Source organism: Chelonia mydas, chromosome 3, assembly GCF_015237465.2.
Source record: "Chelonia mydas isolate rCheMyd1 chromosome 3, rCheMyd1.pri.v2, whole genome shotgun sequence".
NCBI lineage: Eukaryota > Metazoa > Chordata > Testudines > Cheloniidae > Chelonia > Chelonia mydas.
Window position 1 is genome coordinate 105,417,613 of NC_057851.1, and position 12,387 is coordinate 105,429,999.

The following is a 12,387-nucleotide window of genomic DNA, read 5'->3' on the forward strand; positions in this document are numbered from 1 at the left end:
CCTACGGAACCCCCGCTGGAGTTTAAAGCTGTTCCCTCACAGCAGAGGGTGGTGGCTATCGTGCCACCTGATTCCTCCCACCCCCACACACTTCTGATGTGGTATGGAAACCCTGTCCTGGGCGCAGTACTCACTTCCTAGCTATCTTAGGTACTTACATTCAAGCAACTTACAAGCTCTGCCAGCTAAACAGTGCTGCAAATCGAATGTTTTCTTTAAAAAGGTTAGGAAATGTAAATGCATTAAGATTGCATAGTTAAAATAACCAAAAGGAAAAGCAATATTTAAGCTTCTAACAGCCATCTTCATTTAGCCTCATTGCACACTAGTACTAACTATTAGTTTTGCCTGATAAATCTGTAGCTGAAAATATTTCATTATATGTATACTTAAACTATACAAGATGTACTCCCTGGCTGAGAAGTTACTATTGGGACTGTATAATTTGTATTTTCTGAGTTTTAGTGATTTTCACTACATAGTCATAATGTTCCATTAACACTTTTTTTTGCTTTTATTATTATTCCTAGGTTGCCGTAAGTGTATACGTTTGGCAAAAAGCATCCAAAATTGAGTTTATTTTGGCTCTTTTGACAAAAGTCAATGACTCATTGAGAAGTTTTAGGCCATGGAGATGAAGTTACAGCCAGCAAGGAGAGTATTTGCCATGAAGAACACACCCAGTAATGTATCCACAAGGGATAGTGCAGCAAGGCTAGTACAATGGCAGATATTTAAAGTGATCCACAACTAGAGAGTCTGGAGAATATCAATTGTTCAGGAATGTTGTGGGGATTGACTAGTTAATGTTTGTACAATGATTTGAAATTGTTCCATCAAATTAAAAACCACACTTCTGCCTGAAATGTTCTCCTCTACCAGTATCACAAGTAAGATTACTACAAGTGAAACAGATTTGAGAGGGGCAAAATCCTTTTCTTTGTTTTTTCAGTTTGGCTACTTTGTGCTTTTGACAGCACTTTGTGTATGGTCAGTTTCACTGTTCCCTGACTGTGTAGTCATTCAGTTAATCAGCGTTCCTTTTCCTTTGTGTGGGTCTTGCAGCCACGGGGGGGAATTAAATAGGAAAATATGATTGTAAAACCACAAAAACTGGCAGGGGGACTAAGGCATAATACCTGAAATTACTCATTGTTTGAAACTGACTAGATTTCAAGTTGGGTGAAGGGGAGCGTTTCCCTTTCAGCACTCTAAGTCCTAAGTATTATTGGTGTTACTCAAACTGTTCTTTCTGTAACTGAAACAGCTTGTTCTGAGTAGATTTGGATTTTTCAGCCAAGTACTGCTAAAGCTGCACTAAAAACATATTTCTACTTGGTGATTAAATGAAAAATGTCAGAGTAGTTCAGGTCCAAAATATGAGTTTTGTCCCCCCCAGCTTGTCCTATTCTACCTTCTGCCCTGAAGTCAAGAAGTACATCTGGTGTGTGCTAGCCGATCCTTGGAAAGCTCACTGGTAAGCTTTTTAGATGGTGAAATGTGACCAATATTGCATCCCAGTATTGAGCCCAAGGTCTCTGTTTCTTTGGGTAGGTGTCTTCTTCCAGTACATTTATCAAATCATCCAAAGTATAGACTCTGATGCTTTTGATATGAAAGGTGTTATTCTGTTCATTATTATATCCGCATTTTCCACAAAGGTTTTTACTTAGATGGCCACTTAGGTTAGCACACACTCACCTGAAATATCCATTGTATGTCCGTCCCCTCAATCCAGTCAGGATTCTTTGTTGCTTTGAGCAATTAGTTTTGGGTGTTGTTTTTCCTACTCAATTTAAACAGCTCTTTTGATGATGTGTATATGCATTGTGTCCACTCTAGACATCCCTCCTCCCCCTTGCACCTCCTAACTTTCCAACCTAACGGGGGAGATTTCATAGGGGAGAGCCTAGTGTAGACAAGGACTACTTGGCTCCCAGCACAAATACATTTTACTTCTAAATAAGCAGCTCTCCTCCAAGGTACGTCTGCTTTTTGTTCTGGCCTAATTATCCTCCTTTTGCATATTACTTGCCCTGGCTGAAAGTTTTAACCTGAGTTCAAATTCCTGTCTGCCTCATATCTGAATTTTAAAAGATTAATATTTCCAATGGGACTACTATGATCATCTAGTCTGACCCCCTGTATACATATGCCATAACCTTTTTCCCAGGTGGGGCTCCCAATGTTCTTCTATAGGCCTCTCTTAACTATTTTGTATAAATGTCTTAATTCTGCTCTCTATAAAATTTGACTTAACAGATTTGTGGTGACCTCTCTCAAAGACTGAAACTTTTTTTACAGTAGGGATTTAAATACACCTCTACCCCGATATAACGCGGGTTTGCATACAACGCGGTAAAGCTCCAACACGCTGCTGCAGCGTGTTAAGGGTGCCAGGCCAAGCCGGGGCCGAGGGGTTGGATAAGGGTTTTGTTCAATATCTTCATTAATGATCTGGAGGATGGTGTGGATTGCATCCTCAGCAAGTTTGCAGATGACACTAAACTGGGAGGAGAGGTAGATACGCTGGAGGGTAGGGATAGGATACACAGGGCCCTAGACAAATTAGAGGATTGGGCCAAAAGAAATCTGATGAGGTTCAACAAGGACAAGTGCAGAGTCCTGCACTTAGGACGGAAGAATCCCATGCACCGCTACAGACTAGGGACCGAATGGCTCGGCAGCAGTTCTGCAGAAAAGGACCTAGGGGTTACAGTGGACGAGAAGCTGGATATGAGTCAACAGTGTACCGTTGTTACCAAGAAGGCCAATGGCATTTTGGGATGTATAAGTAGGGGCATAGCCAACAGATCGAGGGACGTGATCATTCCCCTCTCTTCAACATTGGTGAGGCCTCATCTGGAGTACTGTGTCCAGTTTTGGGCCCCACACTACAAGAAGGATGTGGAAAAATGGGAAAACGTTCAGTGGAGGGCAACAAAAATGATTAGGGGACTGGAACACATGACTTATGAAAAGAGGCTGAGGGAACTGGGATTGTTTAGTCTGCAGAAGAGAAGAATGAGGGGGGATTTGATAGCTGCTTTCAACTACCTGAAAGGGGGTTCCAAAGAGAATGGATCTAGACTGTTCTCAGTGGTAGCAGTTGACAGAACGAGGAGTAATGGTCTCAAGCTGCAGTGGGGGAGGTTAGGTTGGATATTAGGAAAAACTTTTTCACTAGGAGGGTGGTAAAGCACTGGAATGCGTTACCTAGGGAGGTGGTGGAATCTCCTTCCTTAGAAGTTTTTACGGTCAGGCTTGACAAAGCCCTGGCTGGGGTGATTTAGTTGGGGATTGGTCCTGCCTTGAGCAGGGGGTTGGACTAGATGACCTCCTGAGGTCCCTCCCAACCCTGATATTCTATGATTCTAAGGGGCAGAGGGTCTCGAGGGCGGTCAAGCGCTCTCCCCCCACCCCGGGTCTGGGAGGCAGGAGCTGTGGGGGGGCACTTTTGGGGGCCCCGCAGTCTCAGAGTGGCCCGGGGGATTAGTGGGGGGCCGGGAGCAGCCCGCTCCGTTTCCCTCGCCCTAGACCCATCCATGTCGCTTGGGGGAGGGGGCTTGGGGAAAGGGATCCCCCCCACACTCACCGGCAGCAGTGGAAGCAGAGCAGCCCAGCCCCAGCCCGCTCCACTCCACCAGCTCCCAGCCGTGGCGCTCCGCTTCCCGCTGCCCGTGAGTGCAGGACCTTTCCCCAACCCCCCAGCTCCCCAGTGATGTGGCTGGGGCCAGGGCGAGGAAAGCGGAGCAGGCTAGGGCCGCATCGCTCTGCTTCCCGCTGCTGGTGAGTGTGGAGGATGTCCTTTCCCCAACCTCCCTGCACTCACCGGTGGTGGGAAGCGGAGCGCCACGGCTGGGAGCTGGCGGAGTGGAGCGGGTTGGGGCCGCGTTGCTCCGCTTCCTGCAGCTGCTGGTGAGTGCCGGTCAGGGGGTGTGGATAGGGGTCAGAGCAGTCAGGGGACAGGGAGCAGGGGGGTTGGGTAGGGTCCAGGGGGTGACTAGGGATGGGGGGTCTCTGGAGGGGGCGGTCATGGAACAAGGAACGGGGGGGAGGGCCAAAGCAAGTTCAATATAACGTGGTCACACCTATAACGCGGTGAGATTTTTTTGTCTCCCGAGGACCGCGTTATATCGGGGTAGAGGTGTATGTTCTTGTATTGTGCTCGTGCGTGAGAACGAGGGACTGATGCTGACCAGGCTGAAAGTGAAATCTGACCAGTCAAGTTTCCAAGCTAATGAAAATCCAAAAGGTAAAAGGAGACAAACAGCAAAAATTATGAAAAGTTAATTATTTCCAAATGAAAGAATTTTTAAAATAATCTAAAGTGCTATTAAAGCAGATAAATATATATTAAAAGACAGTAGATCAAATTCATCCCTGTTGTAACTCCATTGTTATAAATTAATATGGTCCATGATTTTTATGTTGACGGTGTCCTTTTAAAAGTATATTCAAAAAAGTTTTTTTTACAATCCTTACAGTTTACTGTAACTCAGAAGTTACCACACCTTTCTTGTTTATTTTGACCATATTTAAAGAATATTTAATATTTGTACAACATAACATTTATTTATCTACTAATAACTCTAGAAAATTACCTAAGTTCTAAATGCGGTGGGGAGTTCACTATTAAATCTGCATTTGAGGAACAGTTTTTGTCCTTCCGCTGGTATATCTTGATAGGTACCCGGCTATGATAAAGCTTTTCCTATTATAAAGTTGCGCACACTTTGTATGAGTCCCAATATTAAATATCATAGCCTTTCTTTATAACTTGTGACTATAATATTTAGGATCATAACTGAATCTAAATGCCTAAAAGGAGGAATAATTCTTTTACACTTCTGTAGTGTCTTTCATCTCAAAAGATAAGTTATACAGTGGGCCAAAATCCTGCTTCTGGTATTCATTCATTGGAACTATTCATATGAGTGTGATGAGCAGGATTTGGCTTGTGATCGTTTCATCCACTCTTGAAACACAGCCATCTGCAAAGCCCTATTTCCCCCGTGGAAGAACAGATTACATTTACCTTTATACATGGGCCAATTTAAGACCTATGCACTGCTTAAACCTCACTTAAGACTAACTTTGAGGTCTTAAATTGGAATTCAGTGGTGAGTAGGACTTGTACTGGCCATCTGCACCAGGGTGAATCTTACCCATCATTATGAATAATACTCCCATTAAAGTCAATGGGAGAGACTTTTATCCTTCCATGGTAGAATTAGGCTTCTGGAATGGAACATATCAGCTGTTAACAGTGTTCACTGCAGTACCAGACACAACAGTTTAGGAAAGAAAATGAAGAACATCATATCCAATGGAGAGAGTATGAGGCAGTTGAGTAAACAATATTATTACCTACATTCAGATCTGGCTAGAACATCAGATTTAATAACCCTACTTTTGCTAAAATTGTCAAGGAATTCTTAGTGCCTGATTATCAGAGGTGCTGATTCTCTCCCCAGCTCCCACTGACTTGCATGTAGTTCTGTGTGTTGAATGTTGGAAGACCTTTAATGACAACAGATTGTCAGGACCTCCATTTTACATCTCTTCCAAAGACTAATCAGTGTTTAAAGATAAAGGGAAAGAAATGGCCCCAAAACACCTTTTAAAACAGCTAGCTAAATTCCAAATAAATATCTTATCTGCAATCATGTGAACCAATATGTTATTCTTTTGCATGTATAACTGCAGCTTAAAACCTTTGCTATAATGGAACGAAAATTGTAAACTGTATCATTTAAGAAATTTTACAAGCCTCAGAATATTGCAGTGTGACAAAAAGTAAATGCCAAAATAGTCAGGAAATTTTATGCCTAAATCAGAAACACTTGAAATGATGTAAATGCAGAGTTAAACACCAAACAATGCAAACATGGAGTGCATTTATTTTGTGTAGCTACTCAACTAGGAAAGTCAGTGTGAGGTTGGTATTATCTCTGTGTGCAGTTAGTTTGCAAATGTTGGCCCACGGAAGAGAATAAGAACATGCTATTGCTTCTAGCTGAAGTAGTTACTCCTTTAGCTCAGGTGGTAAAGACCCAGGCTTTTAGTGTTGAAAGTTCCAAGTTTCAGTCCCCCAATAATAAATCATCATGGGAGGCCTTTCCGTAGGATTAATGGGTTGACTGCTGGATGGAGGGCAGGATGAAAGACAGTTCTTAGTGACAGGAGTCAAAGACTGTGAAGCTACTGGAGTCATGAAGATATATGTACTGTTTCTTTAAATCTGTAGCTAGAAGCTAGGCAGAAAAGAGAATGGAGAAGATTCTGCAGTGAAACAGAAAGAGACGGAGTAGTTCTAGGGATAATATTTGTTTTATCTATTCGAATAGAGTTCCTTATTCAGGATTGGAAACAAGAAAAATAAGGGTTATTTGATGGCAGCGACCTTTTTTAATCTCTAAAAGGAAAAAAACTGCCACCCTGTTATAACCAGCTAATAGACCTGCTTTGGAGGCTTACCCATCGTGCAAAATCTCCCTCCCATTCTATGATGATTCCTTGTTGACAACTACTTCTTGAAATCCATCAGTTAACCAGTTCTTCATCCATAAACACGTGCTATATTTATATAGTATAGTGATAACTTTTTAATCAGAATGTCATGTGGTATTAAGTCAAATGCCTTACAAAAGTCTAAATACTTGTATTGCATCTGCACAATTACTTTTATCAACCAAACTTGTAATCTCATCAAAGAATAAAATCAGATTTCTTTGACGAGACCTGTTTTCCATAAAACTATGTTGACTGGTATTAATTATATTAATATCCTTTAATTTTCTATTAACTGAATGTCATATCAGCTTTTCCATTATTTTGTCTGGGGGGTGACGTTAGGCTAACTGGCCTATAGCTATCTGAGGTATCCCATTTACAATTTTTGGTTACAGCAAAAGGACTCTTCCAGACTTCTGGAATTACCCAGGTATTCGAAGATTTATTAAAAATTAAAATCAGCAAGCCAGAGATCTCATCAGCAAACTCTTCTTTTGGGTGCCAGTTATCCAAGCCTCCTCATTTAAAAATGTTTATTCCTAATAGATGTTTCTTAAAATCCTCCTTATTTACTAAAGGACTGGAAAGTACTTCATTTACATGTGATATGAGTATATCATCCTGCTTCTTTCTAAATATAAAATAAAAATATTTATTGAATACTTCTGCCTTTTCTGCATCATTATTAAGAATTTTACTATCACCATCTAGTAATGGGTTTAGAACATTGCTAGGATTTGTTTTGTTCTTAGTATACTTAAGCTCCTTATTGTCCTTAGCCCTGACAACTGTGGATAATTCCCTGACATCTTTAGCTTCCCTTATCAATTTTCTGCACACCATAACTTCTAATTTATATGGATTGCTTCTATTTCCCCATTTGATAGATGTTGCTTTTAGCCAAAGTTGTCGTCTTTTTTTTTGGCCATTTAATAAACTTTTCTTAAAGAACTCCCAATTTTCATTGACATTTTTCTGTTAAAATTTTTCCTCCCAATCAATTTTGTTCATGATTTTCCTCAGCTTTCAGAAATTAACCCTCTGAAGTGTCATATATAATAGGGCTGTCAAGCAATGAAAAAAAATTAATCGCGTGATTAATTGTGCGATTAATCCTGCTGTTAATAATAGAATACCATTTATTTAAATATTTTTGGATGTTTTCTACATTTTCAAATATATTGATTTAAATTACAACACAGAATACACAGTGTACAGTGCTCACTTTATATTTATTTTTTATTACAAATATTTGCATTGTAAAAAAAAAAGAAATAATATTTTTCAGTTCCCCCATTACAAGTACTGTAGTGCCATCTCTTTATCATGAAAGTTGAACTTACAAATGTAGAATTATATACCAAAAAAACCACATTCAAAAATAAAACAATGTAAAACTTTAGCGCCTACAAGTCCACTCAGTACTACTTCTAGTTCAGCCAATCGCCCAGACAAACAAGTTTGTTTACATTTGCAGGAGATAATGCTGCCCGCTTCTTGTTTACAATGTCACCTGAAAACGAGAACAGGGTGTTCGCATGGCACTGTCATAGCCGGCGTCACAAGATATTTACGTGCCAGATGTGCTAAAGATTCATAGGTCATGCTTCAACCACCATTCTAGAGGACGTGTCCATGCTGATGATGGGTTCTGCTCGATAACAATCCAAAACAGTGTAGACCAATGCATGTTAATTTTCATCATCTGGGTCAGATTCCACCACCAGAAGGTTGATTTTCTTTTTTGGTGGTTCAGGTTCTGTAGTTTCTGCACTGGAGTGCTGCTCTTTTAAAACTTCTGAAAGCATGCTCCATACCTCATCCCTCTCAGATTTTGGAAGGCACTTCAGATTCTTAAACCTTGGGTCAACTGCTGTATCTATCTTTAGAAATCTCACATTGGTACCTTCCTTGCATTTTGTCAAATCTGCAGTGAAAGTGTTCTTAAAATAAACAACGTGCTGGAAAAACAGCGAGGAGTCCTTGTTGCACCTTAGAGACAGTCATAAATATAAAGGGAAGGGTAAACCCCTTTAAAATCCCTCCTGGCCAGAGGAAAAATCCTCTCACCTGTAAAGGGTTAAGAAGCTAAAGGTAACCTCGCTGGCACCTGACCAAAATGACCAATGAGGAAACAAGATACTTTCAAAAGCTGGGAGGAGGGAGAAAAACAAAGGGTCTGTGTCTGTCTGTATGCTGCTTTTGCCGGGGACAGAACAGGAATGGAGTCTTAGAACTTTTAGTAAGTAATCTAGCTAGGTATGTGTTAGATTATGATTTCTTTAAATGGCCGAGAAAAGAGCTGTGCTGAATAGAATGACTGTTCTTGTCTGTGTGTCTTTTTTGTAACTTAAGGTTTTGCCTAGAGGGATTCTTTATGTTTTGAATCTAATTACCCTGTAAGGTATCTACCATCCTGATTTTACAGAGGGGATTTCTTTACTTCTATTAAAAGTCTTCTTGTAAGAGAACTGAATGCTTTTTCATTGTTCTAAGATCCAAGGGTTTGGGTCTGTGGTCACCTACGCAAATTGGTGAGGATTTTTACCAAACCTTCCCCAGGAAGTGGAGTGCAAGGGTTGGGAGGATTTTGGGGGGAAAGACGTGTCCAAACTACGTTTCCCAGTAAACCCAGATAAAGTTTGGTGGTGGCAGTGGAAATCCAAGGGCAAAGGGTAAAATTAATTTGTACCTTGGGGAAGTTTTAACCTAAGCTGGTAAAAGTAAGCTTCGGAGGTTTTCATGCAGGTCCCCACATCTGTACCCTAGAGTTCAGAGTGGGGAAGGAACCTTGACAGAGACTAACAAATTTATTTGGGCATATCCTCATCAGAGACTGCTATAACATGAAATATATGGCAGAATGCAAGTAAAACAGAGCATACAATTCTCCCCCAAGGAGGTCAGTCACAAATTTAATAATGCATTATTTTTTTAATGAGCGTCATCAGCATGTTCTCTGGAATGGTGGTTGAAGCATTAAGGAGCATCCGAATGTTTAGCATATCTGGCACCTTGCAATGCCGGCTACAAAAGTGCAATGCGAACACCTATTCTCATTTTCAGGTGACATTGTAAATAAGAAGCGGGCAGCGTTACTTCCCGTAAATGTAAACTTGTTTGTCTTAGTGGTTAGCTGAATGAGAAGTAGGACTGAGTCGACTTGTAGGCTCTAAAGTTTTACACTGTTTTATTTTTGAGTGCAGTTATGTAACAAAAAAACCCTACATTTGTGAGTTTCACTTTCATGATAAAGAGATTGCATTTCAGTACTTGTATGAGGTGAACTGAAAAATACTATTTCTTTTGTTTATCATTTTTAAAGTGCAAATATTTGTAATCAAAAATAATAATATAAAGTGAGCACTGTGCACTTTGTATTCTGTGTTGTAATTGAAGTCAATATATTTGAAAATGTAGAAAAAAATTCCAAAAATATTTAATAAATTTCATTTGGGATTCTATTGTTTAACAGTGTGATTAAAACTATGATTAAGTTTTTAATCGCGATTAATTTTTTTAGTTAATTGCGTGACTTAACTACGATTAATCGACAGCCCTAATATATATATTGCCGTTTGGGACTCTCCTCTGTTTGCCCACATTGAAAGTAATCAGGACATGATCACTAGTCCCAGTCAATCACCAGCTTCCAATCCAGTGATTAGTTCATCTTTATTCATCTTAATTCATGGATACAGCTTTGTCTTAATCACTTCAGGTATTGCACAAACACTCCCCCATAGCCACACCACAAATGCAGAATCTGAAGTGCATTGAGACTTTTTTTAGGAATATAGTGTATGTGGGTGGGAAATAATGGAAAACCTACCAAAAACATCCAGCTTTGGTGAAATTAGTGGCTCTCAATAATCCTGATCCTACAAGCTGTAGCACAAGAGCATAGAAGTACTGTGGAAATCAGTGGGGTTCTGCATGGGTCCAGGAGTCCTCCTATATGGAGCAATTTGTGGGGTCAGGGTCAGTTATTTTAGTCTACATTTTTTTAACATACCAGGTAAGATCAGGACATCCCAGTATTTAACTTTGATGTCTTTTACAACTGAAATATGGGTATGTTTTAGGCTGACGAGATAGCAAGTGTGAAAAATCCGGACGGGGATGGGGACTAATAGGAGCCTATATAAGAAAAAGCCCCAAATATCGGGACTATCATTATAAAAATTGGGACATCTGGTTACCCTAGTATGTTTTGGGCTGTGGGGAAATGGTTGGTAACGGATTTGGGCTTCTAGTGGCATCAGGAGGTTCTACTGATTAAACTTTATTTTTCTGAATGTATCTTTAATTAAAGGTTTTTTAAAAAAGTAATAATAAAAAATCCTTCCCAAGACCGTTGCCATCTATAAAGTGCAGGGAGCTGTGAGGAGAACTATAATGCCTCTGTGCGTGTGTACATGTGCTGTGGTTGCTATTCCATCCTATAACTAGCACCACCAGAACACAGAGAACTCAGGATTCAGAGTAGCAGCCGTGTTAGTCTGTAGTCGCAAAAAGAAAAGGAGGACTTGTGGCACCTTAGAGACTAACCAATTTATTACTCCTCTGAGGTGGGGGAGATAAAGAGGGATAAGACCACTAAAGACAAGCAGACCGTGTGAAATTTAAGTACCATGTCTAAGTTCTTTATTAGTTCTCCTTGCTGGTACAGCCACATGGAGACCATCACAGGAACAGTCTGTAGTTTTAAGCTACTTTGTGTTAGAGGAGAGTAGCTTAAAACTACAAACTGTTTCTGTGATGGTCTCCATGTGGCTGTACCAGCAAGGGACGCCCTCCCCGTGACCTTTGACCCTCCCCATAATCTGCATAGAGGAATGACAGGCATTCAGCTGAGCAGGAACAGTCGTGAGCTGGGCTGCAGCCGGAGGAGGTGGACTTACAAACCAGCCTGCGAGCAGAGGCAGGAGTTCCAATCTGGTAGTAAAACAGCAAGCCCAGGGAAAAGGTGAAATGAACCCTTGGAAATGTCTGTGGCAGAGACTACATGACCAGCGGACCAAGAGAGCTGCATGATTGTTGGACACCGGCCCTCTTAAAGGTTAAGAAATGGGCCAGACCTCAGTCTCCTCTCTGCCTGAGCCAGCCAGCGGTGAGTAGCACGGGAAAGCAGCAAGCGAGCAAGCCTTTGCGCCGGACTCCCCCCGGGGGGTGTTGGGTGCGCTCTGTAACTGTTGTTTTCTCAGTTGAAGAAAAGTCAAACTGCAGTGAGTTAAACAAGCTGCAGCGTGTCCAGTCCCCCTAGATGGACGGAACAGCAGCGCTGCACCAAATTCTTTGTCAAAGAAAAAGTAGAATGCCTTTGGGGTTGCATGCAGCAGAGTTTGTCTTAAAGGCACCGGGCGCTCTTTTCCTAAAAGGATGCCTTCGTTTGGCATTATTTGAATACCCCTTTATTGATTTAACCTTGGTTAGATCTGGAACTACCCTTTTTGAAAATAAAAAGTTAACTTGATCATAATATAGATCTATAGGTCAGGGAATCACACATTCCTTACTGTCTTTTTTTTTTTTTTTAAATCAGAAACTGTTTGTCTAAGATGCAAGAAAAGAGTGCTTTTGTTGTTCTGCTTTGAAACATATGGAAAAGAAGAGTATGCAATGGAGTTCTGCTGTCTAAAGCACTTCTTAACGCCTATTCTAAACGTTTTAGCTTTGGTTTGATGCATATATTTCCTTCTCTGTTTTCCGTCCTCCCCCGCCTCCCGCTCTGCTTCCACAGAATACAAACACTGTCTAGCCATATCAAAAGTTTTTAATTCTGCACTAATATATATATTCTCTTTACTCATCATTCATTTGAATCTTTAAAAAAGCCATCAAGGCATAACTGACATGTAACCAAAGAGT

At 40.8% G+C, this 12,387-nt stretch overlaps 1 protein-coding gene across 6 annotated transcripts in view; it reads left to right on the forward strand.

Moving 5' to 3' along the window:
* Nucleotides 1-12,387, forward strand: part of PHACTR2 (phosphatase and actin regulator 2) — a 228,110-nt gene that overhangs the window by 78,210 nt on the left and 137,513 nt on the right. The window contains exon 1 of one of the 6 annotated variants that reach the window (XM_007056271.4): nucleotides 11,347-11,629. The exons of 4 other annotated variants lie outside the window; for them this stretch is intronic. In XM_007056271.4, coding sequence (XP_007056333.1) covers nucleotides 11,587-11,629 — 43 coding nt within the window. In that variant the 5' untranslated portion in view covers nucleotides 11,347-11,586. Of the gene's footprint in view, nucleotides 1-11,346; nucleotides 11,630-12,387 lie in introns of those variants that run through there. One more of the 6 variants, XM_043543075.1, reaches the window with a different exon arrangement.